This window comes from Podarcis raffonei, chromosome 14 (genome assembly GCF_027172205.1).
Source record: "Podarcis raffonei isolate rPodRaf1 chromosome 14, rPodRaf1.pri, whole genome shotgun sequence".
NCBI classification, from domain to species: Eukaryota; Metazoa; Chordata; class Lepidosauria; order Squamata; family Lacertidae; genus Podarcis; species Podarcis raffonei.
Window position 1 is genome coordinate 35,484,898 of NC_070615.1, and position 17,954 is coordinate 35,502,851.

General features: G+C 45.1%; 1 protein-coding gene across 3 annotated transcripts in view; it reads left to right on the forward strand.

The window, feature by feature from the left end:
- The first annotated feature begins 11,845 nt into the window (after nt 1-11,845).
- Nucleotides 11,846-17,954, forward strand: part of CLUAP1 (clusterin associated protein 1) — a 55,798-nt gene continuing 49,689 nt past the window's right edge. Inside the window, exons 1-3 of one of the 3 annotated variants that reach the window (XM_053364648.1) lie at nt 11,846-12,035; nt 16,099-16,210; nt 17,311-17,395. In XM_053364648.1, coding sequence (XP_053220623.1) covers nt 12,014-12,035; nt 16,099-16,210; nt 17,311-17,395 — 219 coding nt within the window. In that variant the 5' untranslated portion in view covers nt 11,846-12,013. The remainder of the gene's footprint in view (nt 12,036-16,098; nt 16,211-17,310; nt 17,396-17,954) is intronic. The other 2 variants (XM_053364646.1, XM_053364647.1) reach the window with 2 other exon arrangements.

Below are 17,954 nucleotides of genomic sequence, written 5' to 3' on the forward strand. Positions count from 1 at the left end.
CCCTAACTTAGCCATGTTTTGCCTTGTTGTGCTCACTTGGGAAAGTGTGTGCCGCACATGCAGAAGGCTTATTCCCTGGCACCTCTCTGGTTAGAAACTCTCCAACTGCGTGGCTAGGAAAGAACTTTTGCCCATCATGTTGGAGAACTACTGTGAGCTGGAGCAGAAGGTCCTGGATTCACTCCTCAGCATCTCCAGCTAACAAGGGTCTCCCAGAAAGAGCTGCAGAATACATGATCTGGAGTCCTTGGAAAGCTGCTTTCAGCCAGACTAGAAAGTACTCTAATGGGAAATGAGCCTTTGATCGGCTTCACACTGTTAAATTCTCCCCACTTCTTCAAACAGTGAGATGTTCCAGGGGTTGATTTCCTTTGGAAGGAGGTCACTGGAGGCTTACAGGCATTTTGTAAAACTTGCATTACATATATACAGTATGTGAAGAGGTGACAAAGAGCAAACAGCGGAAATTTCCCCACCAGACAGCTAAAGTCCACTGCTCCATCAACAAGCTACTAGGGAGACAGACAGCCGACCCTGAGATGCCCACCCCTCTTGTTTCCATTGCAGCCTCTCCTTATAGAGTGACATCTGGAATACAGTGGTACCTTGGTACTTGAATGGCTTGGCTCCTGAATCAATCAACTCCTGAATGCCGCAAACCCAGAAGTAAGTGTTCCGGTTTGCAAACGATTTTCAGAAGCCAAACATCCAACGCGGTTTCTACTTGAATGCAGGAAGCTCTTGCAGCCAATCGGAAGCCGCACCTTGGTTTACGAATGGTTTCGGGAGTCGAACAGACTGCCGGAACAGATTAAGTTCGAGAACCAAGATACCACTGTACAGCATCCTTATCTGGGAGGGGTCAGGGTTTGCATTTTGCCCTCTTTTGGTTATTTCTTAGCTATTGAGAAAAACAGTCTAACAATTAGTTCCCATTGCTAGGCTATTAACGTTACTTTGTCAAGTCTGGGTATTGCCTCATGATAATCCACCTTGAAATCTCATAGGAAACCCATACCAATGTTTAAGCAGACCTCATTCTCATGACTATTTGCAACATTTATATCCTATAAATGAGTCCCCCGGGAACTCAGGGCACCCAATATGGCTGCCCCACCACCACCCTCCATTTTATCTTCACAATAACCCTGTGAGGTTGTTTCAATTGCGAGTATATGACTAGTTCAAGGATACCTAATGAGATTTGTGGCTGACTATTTGAACCTGGGTCTCCCTGGCCATAGTCCAGCACTCTGACCATTACACCTCACTGCCTCACTCCTGAGTCTTGGGTCGATGAAGAAGACACCCTACATTAGCTGGTCCTTTAAAGGGTTTTGCTTCCCTTGTTCAAATTTCCACCTGCTTTGCATCACCCTTCAGGGCTCAAAACTTCTTCCCAGCTGATGCTTTACCTGCCCTTTATCGCATACCATTTTTGTGTACAGGATTAGCACCCCCATGCCAAGAATAATCAAATGTGTAACAGAACTCGGAGCTTTAAAAGTTTATCACAACCTTAATCATGATGTGTAAGTTAATGTTCTAATGCATGTGATAATGCTGCATCCTTTAAGTGCATTGAGCAGAAAATGACGTCTCCAAGGATGCGATCCCAAGCTCTTCTGGATGCTTTGAACCTTTTCTTTCTGCCACTTGCAAAGTTTCCTTCAGGTGTTCTGATTGAAGCTGGGCTCCCAGCCCTCCCTGCTCTCATTTATTCAGAACACCTTTCACAAGATGCCAAAATGAATGCTCGTGGCGGGTGGCGCAGGGAAATCAGGTGGTGGAAGCAAATCAGGAGAAAATCAAAGCCGAAACATTTCAAAGATTCAAAAAGCTCACATGGAGAATTGCCAAAATAACGAACATAGAACCCTGTGAATTCTGGAGCAATAGTGGGGCACACGTAAAACTATTTAGGCAAATGGACAACGGAGAACTGTGGCTGGATTGCTTTACATTTTGGTAAGTAGCAGCTGGGGGTGCTACCTAGAATGGGACACTGCTGCTTTAGGAGGGGAGCTTAACTCTTTCCATCCTGTGCTGCTTTCCTGATCACAGTCTTCCTCCATCACTCAAAGCTTGAAGTTAACACTTGTAGAGGAGGCTGAGGGGCAGGGCAAAAACAATGGTCAGAGAAAGGATTCAGCAGCCCCTTTGTGCCCATAGCATTGCTACTTGAAGTCACCTATCCCTCGCTTTTTACACATTTGATGGCAGCCAGGAATTTGGGAGGGGGGAGCAGGGATTTGGTTCAGCTCACATTTACAGGTGAACCTACCAAATTTCACTTTCTGAAACAATATGTGAACCCAAACACAACCATTCTCTGAATTCTGCATTTCTCTGAATTTTGCAATGCAGTTCTTCAGTAATGTAATGTGTACAAAAATGCATATACAGTGGTACCTCAGGTTACATACGCTTCAGGTTACAGACCCCGCTAACCCAGAAATAGTGCTTCAGGTTAAGAACTTTGCTTCAGGATGAGAACAGAAATCATGCTCTGGTGGCGCAGCGGCAGCAGGAGGCCCCATTAGCTAAAGTGGTGCTTCAGGTTAAGAACGGACCTCTGGAATGAATTAAGTACTTAACCCAAGGTACCACTGTACTAGGATAATGTGTGCATAAAATGCATATATTAGTGAAAATAACATACAAGAATGCATTAAATTTGGGGGAAGTACTTGCATATATTAGGAGAAATGTACGCTAAAATGCTGATGAATTTTCATGAGGACTGGTTTTTGGTTTTTAAATTGTACATTGCTATGGGAGTGTGGAGAACTAAACTTTAGATTGGAAAAGTAAGAAACTGAAATGGACAAATTTTTCCATCCCTCGTGGCAACCCGCATTTCAAGATCCTGGCCTGGCAACTTGATGTATTGTTCATCTCAAAAGTTAGCCAGGCAGTTGGGAAACTCAATTGTTCTTGTTCCTGTGGATAGGCTGACAAGACCATTGAGTGCAGAAAAGTTGACACTGCAATCCATGTAGCCACAGGCGCTTCTGAAAGAAAAGTGGAAAAATCCCAGAAATGTCTGAGAAGCTCAGCAGACACAGAAGGGGAAAAAATCCTATATATTGGGTTCACTTAAGCTCTCCTGCATAATGCAAAGAGTGTGTGTGTGTGTGTGTGTGTGTGTGTGTGTGTGTGTGTGTAAGTACTGAAACCCTATAAAAGTAGATACAGGGCCATTTTGGATGAAAATGCTGCATTAGGAAGTAGGGGCAAAAAAGTGAGATCTGGTCCCTAGTCCCCTCTGTGTAGGTAGCATTGTACTTGCCATGTCACCTTAATAAGACTGAATAAGGTTAGGAGTCCACAGAGTAGGGAACAGAAATGTAGATTCGCATTATGAAAAAATAGGAAATAAACTGAGCTGTTTCAGAATTAAGGAATTCATTTGTTAGGGACAACCTGGAAACATACATTGGGCATAATAAAAACAGTAGCTTGGTTTACCCATGTTGAACCATGATTTAAACAAACCTTAGTTAAGAAAACACGGTATAGCTTTATGGGGGAAACCAAACTGGCGCCTTAACTATGATTTGCTAGTGAAAATCACAGCCATGGCTTATTGTTGGGCTTACTGATCTTTACCTATAATACCCCTTACATGTGAACCCAGACATTTTGGAATCTTGCCTGGTCAGAGTCAGTAATGCTTCTGAGCAACAGGTGCTGGAAACTATAGAAGGGTGGAACTACGTGGGGGGAAATAAGTCTCCATTGATTCTAGAATAAAATGCTGTAGGTATGAAGCCTCAGTAACTGAGCTGGTGCATCCCATGCTCCTGTAGTTTTCATGGCCAATTTGAGTGAGCATAACAGCTCCAATACTTTGGCCACCTCATGAGAAGAGAAGACTCCCTGGAAAAGACCCTGATGTTGGGAAAGATTGAGGGCACAAGGAGAAGGGGACGGCAGAGGACGAGATGGTTGGACAGTGTTCTCGAAGCTACTAACATGAGTTTGACCAAACTGCGGGAGGCAGTGGAAGACAGGAGGGCCTGGCTTGCTCTGGTCCATGGGGACACGACTAAACGACTAAACAACAACAACAATAGGCTCTTTTTTAGCAACCTAAATACCATGATCTTCAGAATGCAGCTAACATGGGGATGAGTAATTGTATGTGAGCTTCCCTGCATGCAGATAATTCCAAGGCCAGATTGTTTGGATTGTAATTTCCCTAAATGAAGACAAAAGGTTAGGGCTTCCATTATATGCAAAGCTATTCATCAATGTTTCATGTTCAGTAAGTTATCCTAAACAGAGGAGGCCCTCATTCAACAAGCTTCACATCCGTAGAAAAAGCAGCCCTCCCTACGCCTCTTTCACAGCTCAAGTGGAAATTTTCAGCTGAGGATAAACTCTTCAAAAAAGATGACACCGTGGAGATTTGAATGCTCTTGAAAATCTTATTCCATTCTAACACCAAGAAGTCTTAACAATGAGCTATAGGCTGGGAACGCATGGGGGGGGGGACAAGAAGGTAAGCTTTGCTGCTCTTCATATAGACTTCCATAATGAACTGAAGTTTCTCCAGCTTCTGAACTCTGAGCAAGGAAGAGGGCAGAGCCCCTCACAACTGGCTTGAACAGGGAAGATTAACACAACTGTTGTTTCCACCGTTGCAGGGAAATTAACAAAACAGGGTTCACTGGGGTGAAAATGAATCACAGAGTTGAAAAGTCCTTATAGATATGGATGTTAAAAAAAACCACAAACCACCCCCATTTTCCATTCCACCCTGTCACATGCAGCCGTGTTTTGATTCCACTGCAGTTTGTCTTCTGTCAGTGTGGTGTAGTGGTTAGAGTGTCAGACTAGGACCTGAGAGAGACCAGGGTTCAAATCCCTACTTGGCCATGAAGCTCCCTAGGTGACCTTGGGCTGGCGGTCACTTACTCTCAGCCTACCTCACAGGGTGGTTGTGCAGGTAAAATGAAGAGAACTACGTATGCCACTTTGAGCTCCACAGAGGAAAAAGGTAGGATACAAATGCAATGAATGAGTGTTGCTTGCTGTAGTGAACTTACGTACCTTACATAATTTATGTAATTAATTACATAACTTACATTGCCATTTATGCTATTCTGCTGCATTCATTTCACTACAAAGAAAACTCTGCAAATGGGGGTGTTGACTTAATCAGTTGTGGACTGAAAGTAACAACAACAGCAGTAAATATGGACTGAATTCTCTGGATTGATTTCCACTGTGGACATAAACACCGGCAATTTCTGCTGCTGTTTCTGTTGGTGGGCTGGATCCTGGATCCTGGGTTCGCCCAATCCTGACAGGCCACTTTGACAAGTAGGTTAAACACCTCCCCTTCCCCACCGCTGCTTCGCTGCTGAAAAATGCCACCTTCCCATGTTTATATTATTTGGCAACCACAGGCTTCGGAACTTGTGTTTGCTGACGAAACATGTGCTTTTCACCCTTGGACCAGTATCCTGTTTCCAATCATGCCCAGTCAAATTCTTCTGGGAAACCCACAAGCTTTCCACTGTTGTCTGCCTAGTATTTGATATTCAGAGATGCACTGTCTGTGGGCAGGGAGATTCTGTGTTCTCTAGGCTTAGCTGCTTCCACGTAAAGCTCTGCAAATTTCTGGCTATTCTATATGCTAATAGCAAACTCGTTCTATGAGCGTGGTACCTTATTTAGCAATGCACACATGCATAAGAGGGAGATATTAGCAAGGTTGAGAGGAACCATGAGGTTTATAAAGTGCAAAAGATCATTGTTGCAGGTGAATGAAGGGGAGGGGATACTCTGGAAACACTGCAATGAGAATGGAACATGCTGAAAGAATGTTGGAGGCAGTAACCAAGGAGGGACGTAGAATGGAATGGAGTAACATGGAGAAGGTCGTGGCTGGCTGGCCAGAATCCAAAACAGGAGCACTCCATCCTGCTTGTCTTTCCTCTTACACAACCAACCTGGAAAGTATGACATAGCACTCGCTTTGATGCCGCATCATCTACTCTCCCTGCAAACAAATCAGGATGAATGCTCATTAAGCGGCCAACATCATCTAACATCCCCCAAAATACATCAGGACGGTGGGTTGTCTGGAAGTGCCCCATGGTAGAATTAAACATATAGTAAAAGGGAACACTTGACCTATGCAACACATTCCTTGCACCACCCAGGCTGCATATACACCATATATTTAAAACACATTCAAAGCACACTCAAAATGCTTTTAGAAATTGGGTGTTCAGGGCACATCGATGGACCAGGGCTGCATACAAGCCATACATTTAAAGCACATTTAAAGTTTATTCCACCACCACATTTCAAGAATACTGGGAACTGCAGTTTGTTAAGGCTGTTGGGAACTGTAGCTCTGAGTTCCCTGGACTACAGGTCCCTGGATTTGGGGAGGAGGGAGGGCTTTAAATGTGTAGACAGCCCTAGTAGTCCATTGGTCTGCCTGGAACTGGAACATTTATTTCTTAAAAGCACTTTGAGAGGGAACTTCAGCCACAAAAGTCTCCCAGAGTGGCTCACAACAATCAATCATAAACTCCTTGCCCTCAGGCTTCCAATCTAAAAGGCACAGCACAAAAGTGACTGGGAGGGGGCTGGAGGGAAGAAAAGCAAACTCAAGCACTTGCTCCTGCTATAAAGTTATTGTAATGTTGTTTCACACAGGGAAAGGGGAAGAAAGATCCCTGCTGCTGCTTGTTCTTTGGGCAAGGGCTGTAAGTCAGAGTTAGTCTCCTCACACTCTTTGCCATGATGCTTTCCCTTAGAATCACAGAATTAGTAGATTTGGAAGGGATCCCAAAGGCCATCCAATCCAACCCCTGCAATGCAGGAATGATGATGATGATGATGATGACCAGATGCAGGAGAGGGAACCATTTGTCAGTCCGAGGGCCGTGTTCCATTTATAGCAGCTTTCTGGGGACCACATGCCAATGGTGGGTGGAGCTAGGGGCAAAAGTGGGTGGAGCAACAGGTGTGTATTTTACATTTGTACAGTAAAGGTAAAAGGTAAAGGACCCCTGGATGGTTAAGTCCAGTCAAAGGCGACTATGGGGTTGTGGCTCTCATCTCGCTTTTCAGGTTGAGGGAGCCGGCATTTGTCCACAGACAGCTTTATGGGTCACGTGGCCAGCATGACTAAACCACTTTTGGCGCATGAAGGACCATGACGGAAGCCAGAGCACACGAAAACGCCGTTTACCTTTCTGCCACAGTGGTACCTATTTATCTACTTGCACTGGTGTGCTTTCAAACTGCTAGGTTGGCAGGAGCTGGGACAGAGCAGCGGGAGCTCACCCTGTCGCATGGATTTGAACCGCCGATCTTCCGATCAGCAAGCCCAAGAGGCTCAGTGGTTTAGACCACAGCACCACCCACATCCCTATTTGTACGGTAGGCTGGCTTCTACACACACACACACACACACACACACACACACACACACACACACCTGTGTTCTCCATCCAGACAGGCAAGAGGCATCACCAGAGTTTAAAGATACACTCCAGCCTTGCAAAACCCCTCAATTAGGCTGCAAAGCAGGGTTGGTGAGGGGTGTGGCTTGGGAGGTTGTGTGACCTGGGGAGGGTCCCAAGGGCCAGACAGGCAGCCCTGGAGGGCCATGAGACTACCCATTTGTGGCCAAATATAAAGGGAGGCAGGACTCCTGTGTCTCTAACTGTTGTGTAGAATTTTAGCTGGTTTTCTTTGTACCTTGTATGAAAAGCTGCATCTGCTGAAATTCTTTCACCTACATAATTATTAATTTTAAGAGTACACTACCTTTGCATCAGATCACCCCACCTAACAAATCTCTCTGCCAAGCAAAAGAATTCAGGGAAAGAGATTCCAGGGAAGGAGATTTATTTGTGGCACAAGACCCCGTCCAGGCAGCTCCTAGAAGTCCTCCCCTCCTCCCTCCAAGGAACCACTCACGTAAATTGCCTATGCTGTTCCTACAGCCTCAATTCCTTTTGGGTCCAACTGGCAATCTCAATAAGGTTAAGAAATGGCTAAAGGGGTGCATATTGCCCCCATTTCCCAGTTGTTCATTTGTGCACTCCAGGCTCTTCACTTTATACAGACAGGACTTGGCACAAATCGGCAGAGAGCCAGGGTAGGGAGAGGGTTCCCCTCTGGGCTCTATCCACACCCCTGCCCAGAGAGGAGGAGAAGAGACAAGTGAAGGCCGCGAAGCAAGTGGACAGACAGGAGGAACTGTGGGGCAGGTGCCTGATGATGCAAACCTCTGATGACCAAATGGCCCCTCAGTTCGACTCATAACCGAAAAACCAGCCACTGATTGCCCCTCTAATGCCAGAATTTTGCAAGGCTCCCATGATGGAATTGCAGACAGGTTTAAGGTTGACAGCCAAAGCGCTCTGGAGGAAGACTTGGCAAACCAGTGCCTTCATTATATCTAGTTAGAGCTGCTGCTGACATGAGGAGGGAAATGTTTCATTTATGAGCAGAGGCTGCGGCGGCGCCTCACAACGAGCTCTTCTCTCCTTTAGTGTCAAGACGTAAATGCTGGCCAGGTGTTGATCATTATTTTGGTCCTGGCGGGGTGGGTGCTTGGGTGCATGCCAGGATGAAAAAGGATCCCATCACTACTTTCTTCTGCAAAGAGGGTTTTGGGTGGAAACAGAAATTGGACAATTGCATAATGTTAGTATAATTAAATAAATTAGTATAATTATATTAATTATAATAATAGCCCTCCTACTTTTTCTGAGTAGTGATTTGTCCCTGAAGTGCCGCATTTACCCAGATTTGTCTTCCATGGGAAGAATGGTCACCGGAGGTCTATTGGTGCTTTATAAGATTTGTATTCATTTCCATTCACAGCCCCCTCACAGATTATGTCAAACTGTGTCTCCTCACAGGCCAATATTCAGTGTTAAGCACCCAGGCTAAGAAGTGGACCTAATAACAAAAAAATAAGATAAGATAAATCCGAGGGGTTATGGAAGCTTTTGTACTCATACTTACTGTGATCCCATCCCATACATATCATCTCATAAGTCATGGGGTGGGGGGTTTCTATAGTATTTTTATTCTGAAATTGCATTTTCCGCATTTGTGAAATTGCTCGCTGGGTCTTTTCTGCTCCTGTTGCTGTTTAACACAATACAGTGGTATCTCAGGTTATATATGCTTCAGGTTACAGACTCCACTATCCCAGAAATAGTGCTTCAGGTTAAGAACTTTGCTTCAGGATGAGAACAGAACTTGGTATCCGGCGGCGCGGCAGCAGCTGGAGGCCCCATTAGCTAAAGTGGTGCTTCAGGTTAAGAACAGTTTCAGGTTAAGTACGGACCTCCAGAACGAATTAAGTACTTAACCTGAGGTACCAGTGTATATAGCCTTAAGAAAGTCATACAAAGCTTTAACATCCCAATTAAGATATCACCTTATCAATATTTCAATTTCTTTTTATTCTAGTATACCAAAATGGCCACCAAGCATTTTATAAAGAATTCAGTAAGTAAAAGTTCAGTATGGAAGCCCAAGATAATAACTAGTTAGGCAAGCCTCCTTTAAAATAAGTAGGTAGACTCCCTTGCTGCCGCCACACACACACCCCGACTTCCATCCTTTAAAATATCCCAACTGAGCATACTGTGTGTGGAGGAATTGTGTACATCAGAGCTTCCCAAACTTTTCATGTTGGTGACACACTTCTTAGACATGCATCGTTTCATGACACGGTAATTCAGTTTTACTAGCCAACCAGAGATTAAACTAACCCCTTTCCAGCCCCAGGAGGAGTGCGGGGAGCGTTCACACAACACACCTACACACTGCAGCCGACACACTAATGTGTTGTGGCACACAGTTTGGAAATAAATCATTGAAGAAATTCGGAAAGTATCCTGTCATCTTTCAGATTAGCAGCTTCCCTCCATCACTCCAACAAAAGTATCTCAGAAGAGGTTAGTCAAAGGCATCTGTTATGAAACTGTGATGATGTGAGCTGTCACTTTCATTAGATTACTGAAGATAAGGAGGAATGGTGTGCAGAGAAGCAGGGGACTAGGAACATAATTTCCGGTGCTTAGGTACATAAATGCTTCTAATGCTGAAGTGAAAGGCTGGGCTGGATGAATCCCTAGCCGGAATTAAGATTGCTGGAAGAAATATCAACAACCTCAGATATGCAGATGACACAACCTTGATGGCAGAAAGTGAGGAGGAATTAAAGAACCTTTTATTGAGGGTGAAAGAGGAGAGCGCAAAATATGGTCTGAAGCTCAACATCAAAAAACGAAGATCATGGCCACTGGTCCCATCACCTCCTGGCAAATAGAAGGGGAAGAAATGGAGCCAGTGAGAGATTTTACCGTATTTTTCGCTCTATAACACGCACCCGACCATAACACGCACGTAGTTTTTAGAGGAGGAAAATCCGTAGGCATGCCTCCCGTAGGCATTCCCTCCATAACACGCACAGACATTTCCCCTTACTTTCTAGGAGGAAAAAAGTGAGTGTTATGGTGCAAAAAATACGGTACTTTCTTGGGCTCCATGATCACTGCAGATGGTGACAGCAGCCACGAAATTAAGAGACGCCTGCTTCTTGGGAGGAAAGCAATGACAAACCTAGACAGCATCTTAAAAAGTAGAGACATCACCTTGCCAACAAAGGTCCGTATAGTAAAAGCTATGGTTTTCCCAGTAGTGATGTATGGAAGTGAGAGCTGGACCATAAAGAAGGCTGATCGCCGAAGAATTGATGCTTTTGAATTATGGTGCTGAAGGAGACTCTTGAGAGTCCCATGGACTGCAAGAAGATCAAACCTATCCATTCTTAAGGAAATCAGCCCTGAGTGCTCACTGGAAGGACAGATCCTGAAGCTGAGGCTCCAATACTTTGGCCACCTCATGAGAAGAGAGGACTCCCTGGAAAAGACCCTGGTGTTGGGAAAGATGGAGGGCACAAGGAGAAGGGGACGACAGAGGATGAGATGGTTGGATAGTGTCTTCGAAGCTACCAGCATGAGTTTGACCAAACTGCGGGAGGCAGTGGAAGACAGGAGTGCCTGGCGTGCTCTGGTCCATGGGGTCACGAAGAGTTGGACACGACTAAACGACTAAACGACTAAACAACAAGAACAACAATACTGTAGTGCAAGCAGACACTTATTCCTTTGCAAAGATTACCATTAAGGCTACTCTGGCACAAAACGAATGTGATTCATTCTATGTTGCATGTAGGTGTCAACGTGTACCTTCATAGTGAATGTGTCAGCAGCTGGGGCTCAGAATAAGGCTCCCATGCATTCAAAGTAGTATCATACCACTTTATAGCTTTATAGCTGCTGTCAAACAATGCTGGGAATTGTAGTTTGTTATGGGTCCCCTCACGTGGCTACAATTCCCAGAGTTCTGTAGGAAGAGGGATTGACTGGTAAAGTTTTTATAATTTTTTTTGAAAGGCAGCCTAGGAATATTGCACATAAAGTAAATATTGCAAATCTGGTAGAGATTAAAAATAAATAAATAAATGCAGATAAAACGTACGCCATGGCCATAGCCAGGATTTTGTTAGGGGGGCAGGCCTTTTGTTAGTGAGGGCAGAACCTTAGTTTGCTATGTATATTTATTGATTTAGGGTTGGGCAGCTGCCCCCCCCCCGCCTACACCCATGACGTATGCAAATAAAAAACTCTGCTTGTATGGCTGTCTCCGACGACCAGCTAAGCCACGCCCCTCTCTTGTCACAGGGCCTCAGAAGCAGCTGTGATTCTAGGCTAGCCCCGCCCATTTCCGCGTCTGTGCCTGGCATTCGATTTATCGCTCGTTTCTTTCAAAGGCGTTTCTTCGTCTTTCTGCGCGGTTTGAGCCCGGCGGCGCGCCGTAGCCTTGTTGTCATAGCGACCAAAGCGCCGCGGCCTGGTCTCGAAAAGCTGCGCGGGGAAGCCTCGGCGAGTGTAGCGTTAGCCGAGTGAGTCAAAACAGCAGAGGATATTTCGCAGCGTTTCCTGGACTCACCATGTCCTTTCGCGACCTCCGGAGTGAGTCGAGTTGCCTTTATTTCGTTTGGAGTCCCACCCGCCTCCCCGTCCTCTGTCTTCCCGATGTGCCTGAAGGAACGGCTGCCCGCTATATAGCTCCACAGAGATGCAGTGTCCAACATCCTATCTGTTCCCGGGCATCGCTGATCGTACCACCAATGTGGGAGTTAATTATTAATCATTGTTACGATTCCACCTTTCCTGAGGAGCTCAGGGCAGCCTACACGCCCCCATCCCGCGCTCTCGTTTCATCATTGCAACAACCCTGTGAGGAAGGCTAGTTAGGCTGAGAGACTCTTGACTAGCCAGGGTCACCCAGTGAGCTTCATAGCTAAAGGGGGATTTGAATCTGGGTTTCCTGACCGTAGTCCAGCACGCGTCTGCTCACATTGGCTCCCAAAGTTGATCAGGCCTGTTGTTGACCATGTCTGTAATCCTCTTAGGTAAAGGTAAAGGGACCCCGAGCATTAGGTCCAATCACGGACAACTCTGGGGTTGTGGCGCTCATCTCGCTTTACTGGCCGAGGGAGCCAGCGTTAGTCTGCAGACTAAGCTGCTTCTGGCGAACCAGAGCAGCGCACAGAAACGCCGTTTACCTTCCCGCCGGAGCAGTACCTATTTATCTACTTGCACTTGACGTGCTTTTGAACTGCTAGGTGGGCAGGAGCTGGGACTGAACAACGGGAACTCACCCCGTCGCGGGGATTCGAACCGCCGACCTTCTGATCGGTAAGCCCTAGGCTCTGTGGTTCAGACCACAGCGCCACCCACGTCCCTTGTAATCCTCTTAAATCTGCATAATTTTACACGTGATCCACCCCACTACGAATTCAAAGCTTATGTTTGTGTCTATAGAATGCATGCTAAAAATCACATCTTGTGCAGAAGGCTTGCATAAATGTGGCTCTTATTGGGTCTTAAGTTACATGGGATGCGAACATACCTCAGGTATTGTGGTAGTTCAGGAGGATCTGTATTAAATCCTATTGGGTCACACTTTTACCAGACCCTTCAAAACTCGCCTTTGCCATGAAGCCTATTGCTTAACCCAGTGGTTTTCAACCAGTGTGCTGTGGCACCTTGGGTGCCTTGAAGGATGGTCAGGGGTGCCACCTTTGATGCCTTCTCACGTTTCTGCCACCCAAAGGCTTGCACAGCTGTTTGTTGCAGCAGCCCTGGCTACAAGTTCTGCAGGCAAATGGTGCCTCTGGGGCTGGCCAGGGGGTGCTGGTTGCCAGGAACTGAGGCAGCCTCGGAGTCAGCATGCCAGTGGGTGAGGGAGCCCAGCCAGCCAGTCTGGACAGACAAGTGGGAGGCCGGGCAGGCACTGTGCTGGCTTTCCTTGTGCTTGCTGTGTACAATCCCTGCCTGGGAGCTGAGTGCCCGGCACTGAAAGGGAGCCTTTCTGCCATGCAGGCCTGGCGGTACCCGCTGCTGCCACTGCTGCCTCCCAAAGTAAGTCCTGGCCTCACATTCACCGGACTCCATTGGGGGCATCATCTTCCAAGGCACCTGTGGGGCAGTGTGAGGAGGCACCTCTCTTTGGGGGGGGGCAGCTTAGAAACCAGGGGCGGTGGCAGCGGCTGCCCTGAGGACTCCCAAGATGAGGGGAAAGGAGAGGAGGCTGAGGGAACACTCCACAAGGGATGGTGTTTGAAAAAGAGTGAGAGGCTGCCAGCTCTGCAAGCAAGGGGTGACATAACTGGGCTCCTGAGCCCCACAGGGGTGCCGCAGAAAGAATGTAGTTGGTCAAAGGAGCCATGGATTCAAAAAGGTTGGAATCCTCTGGCTTAATCCACCAATACTCATCCTCAGATCTGTGCAAGCCTTAAAACATGTAATTGCATTTTCTACCCTTCTTTTCAAAACCTGGCCACAACTTACATTTAACGTTTCTGCCTGTCAAAGTTTAAATTGCAAAAGCTTTGTGTACAGATCTCACATTGGCACAATAACCTCTGCAAAATGCCATGTATATTGAGGGTGATGTGTAAATAATTGTTATTAATATATTAATAATGTGCATGGAATTTCCTATGTAATAATAAGATGGTGTCCTTTCCCCAAGGAACTTACAAATTTAAGCACAACAGTTGCAAAATATGGAGGGAAGGAAGATTGACTGGAGCAGGGAAGTAAACAGGAGAAGCATATGGGTTTACTTATAACTTGCCCTTCCTCCTTGAAAGGTGGCTGCTTGCAACATAAAATCCAATAAGACCATAATCAAAAACAATGGCTAAAATTATAGTTTTAAAATCTGCAGTATTTTGGTCTTGGTTTCAGGTGCAGAGATCAAAGGCAGGGATTAAGAACCTGTGGCTATTCAGTTGTTCTTGGACCCCAGCCTCCATCACTCCCATCTGGCATGGCTGATGGTCAGTGATGGTGGCAGGTTTTAGTTTAGCAAGATATGGAGGACCCATAGGTCTCACACTTCTGATTTGAGGCTGCAAGGAAAGACTGCAGGTAAAAGGTAGGTTCTGAGGAGAGATTTTTAAGAAGAGAGGGAGGTGATATTTTGAAGATGGCAAGTGGGCAGGAAGGTATTGTTTGAGTTATATGGGGAAAAGTGGGGCCTGTGAAACCCACAAACCTCAACTCTGGATTACCTCCAATGTCATGTCCTTTCCCCTTAGTCTTCTAAAAACAGTAGGTTACTGATAACCAGTGTGGTGCTTTGAAGATGTTTTGAACTACAACTCATTGACCAGCATTGTCAGTGGTGAGGGATTAAGGGAGCTGTAGTCCAGCACTTCTGAAATGCTCAGCATTGGCTATCCCTGCATTTGATGAACAAGCTGGCACACAAAAATTACAGGGGCTGGTCCCTTTGGTAGTTTGAGCTCTGAAGAGAGGCAGTCCCAGGCACCATCATCATAGGTACACATAATTATTTATGGCTCGTGTATTAAAAAGCAGATCAGAAATTGTGCTGTAGTTCTCTTTGGTAGTTTTTTAAAAAAAATTGATATCTATGCACAGCTGAAAGGGACGCGGGTGGCGCTGTGGGTTAAACCACAGAGCCTAGGACTTGCCGATCAGAAGGTCGGTGGTTTGAATCCCCGTGATGGGGTGAGCTCCCGTTGCTCGGTCCCTGCTTCTGCCAACCTTGCAGTTTGAAAGCACATCAAAGTGCAAGTAGATACCGGTAAATAAATACTGCTCCGGCAGGAAGGTAAACGGCGTTTCTGTGTGCTGCTCTGGTTCACCAGAAGCGGCTTAGTCATGCTGGCCACATGTACGCCGGCTCCCTCGGCCAATAAAGCGAGATGAGTGCCGCAACCCCAGAGTCGGCCACGACTGGACCTAATGGTCAGGGGTCCCTTTACCTTTTATGCACAACTGAATTCAGTTTGTTCTTCTCAGACTTGTGACTGACTTGTTAACATCAGTTAGTTACTAATTTCCTGTCAAATTTCCCCAGTTGCCAAACAATAAACACTGTCCTTCTAGTTAATGAACTATGGAAAGCAACAGGATGACAGCCAATTCGTTTTAATTTGCTGGCACTTCTTCCTCTGAAATGTGGTGCACAGATTCAGCAGCACCCTTGAAAACTCCTGTCCTTTGCCATTATGCATGTCCAGTGCCCATAAACTCAACTGGAATTAACCCTGTTTCTGAAATTGCTGTCCTGGCTTTGCCCACACTGGTAGTTCTCATAGGAAAGCCATGAGAGAAGGTCAAGGAAGGGTTGACCATTGCAGGGTACAACTATTTGAGAATAATAGTTCGCACAAGAAGAGCTTTAGTGTAGACTTCACAGACACTGGATCAACATTTACCGGTAAATGCAGCACAGAAGCCATTTTCTTTATCACAGTCTGCTGTTTTTCTCTTCTTAGAAAGAAAGTTTTGTTGTTGCTGCTACCCACCATAGGCCTAGTATTAGGTCATTATCCATTAGTTGATGACTAGTGAGTTAGGGAATATATGTATGATCTACAAGATACCTTTCCCATGTATAATTGGAAAAGCTGTTTTGCCCTTGAGATCGAGATGTAAGGACAGAAGATCATGATGCTGTATACATTAAAAAATTGCATATTTGTTTCTTAAGATTTTACTGAGATGATGAGGGCTCTAGGCTATCCCCGGCTCATCTCGATGGAGAACTTTCGCACTCCAAACTTCATGCTGGTTTCAGAGATACTCATTTGGCTGGTGAAAAGGTTGGTACTTTATCCTCATTTGAAAGCAAATATCAGATAAAATGTGATAATTACCAGAGGAATACTTGGATCTTTGGAAAAGAACAGGCTTATAGATGAACTTTAGATGCTGTTTTTTTCTACAAGATCTCAAGCCCACAAAAAATAGCATCGGTTCTGCTTCTAGAACATCTTTGAAGCTTTCTTTCATACTTGAGCAACTTAAACCCTTGGCTCTTCCGCAGTTCAAAGTCATACATGTTACTGAGATTAAAATAGCCTCACACTGTTTTCTCAAATCAAACACAATGTAAGTTTATTGCTCTAGCCGAAGGCCATGACAAACCTGCAGCAACAGTACCAATAGAACAATACAGATCATACATCCACCCTAGTGAGACACTACAGGTGAGCTACAGGAAAAGGGTGGTATACAAATTTAATAAATAATAATAATAATAATAATAATACATCAATAATATGAGCCAAGATCTATGATGTAAGAGAGAGGTTACCAGAGACACTAACAAACTCATATGCAGCTTGATTTCGAATTAAGCCTCCAAATCACCACAACAATTCATAACGATTTCATCTAAATCCCTTTTCCTGATTTTTCTTTTTGCGGCTAGTACATAGAAGACCACTTCTGTGTTACAAAACTATTGTTGTCATGCAAAAGAAACATGACCATTTCTGCTAGAGTATACATGCTTGCTTTTGTGAATGAAGGTTTCAGAATGTCTTCCACCTGAGGTTGACCACAAATACAAAGTTCGTCTTCATGTGGGACCTTATTGTAGTGGTCCTCCAAGACTGCAAAAAACTGGCTCTACAACTCCCTTCTTGCTGCTCGTTTTCTAGGGTCAAGCTAGGACTGTCTTGTTTCAGAGGGCATTTGTACTTCCCAGTGAGTGGTTGCACTGGCCTGGGATCTGTTTCTTGCTTCTTGATGTATTGGGGCTCTTACTCTTGCCTTTTGTTGACTGCCTGTGTTGATTTTTATGTGTTCAGTATGTGTTTTTCTTTTTAAAAGTTCTTTGTCAGTTTGAAACATTTGGGTAAAATAATATGTTCTAGCAGCATACCTTTTAAACTGTTAGAGCTGTTTCATTTTGCAGGTATGAGCCTCAGACTGATATTCCTTCAGATGTTGATACGGAGCAGGATCGGGTCTTTTTCATTAAAGCAGTTGCTCAATTTATGGTGAGTCTATTTATTTTACGCTTTACCATGAAGTGAGGGGGAGAGACCAGCAGGTCTCGTCTTGCCGAGTCTTGCTAGCATTTTATTGATTGACACATCCTTTCCACTGTGACTTTAATTCCAAATGAAAACAATGTAAAATAAGGTTCCTATAGGTTTAAAATAACTGCCCAGGAATACACTAAGGAGAATTGGTCTTGTGTTGCAAGTGGAGGCTAAATATAGATCCTGAGACTGAAAATATTAAAGACTTTCTTGACAGCGGATGATTCGGTCTTTATAAATATCCTTCTATTGGTGTAATGCGATGACTCACTCTTAACATAGAACTATGGCTTTGGCTCTGTAATAGATGGGCTTGTGAAGCGTTGTCTGGTTGATAAGGTTGGACTTGCGGTACACATCAGCGCCATTGGCATTGGGAAAATGTAGCTGTGGTCCTGGAAGAAGAAAAAATAAATTACTAGGTACAATGTTGAAAAGCAGGGCAACTATTTCTTCAGCAGCATCCAAAATGGCTGCCAAAAAATCAGGCAGTCACACCATAGTCATGTTTTGG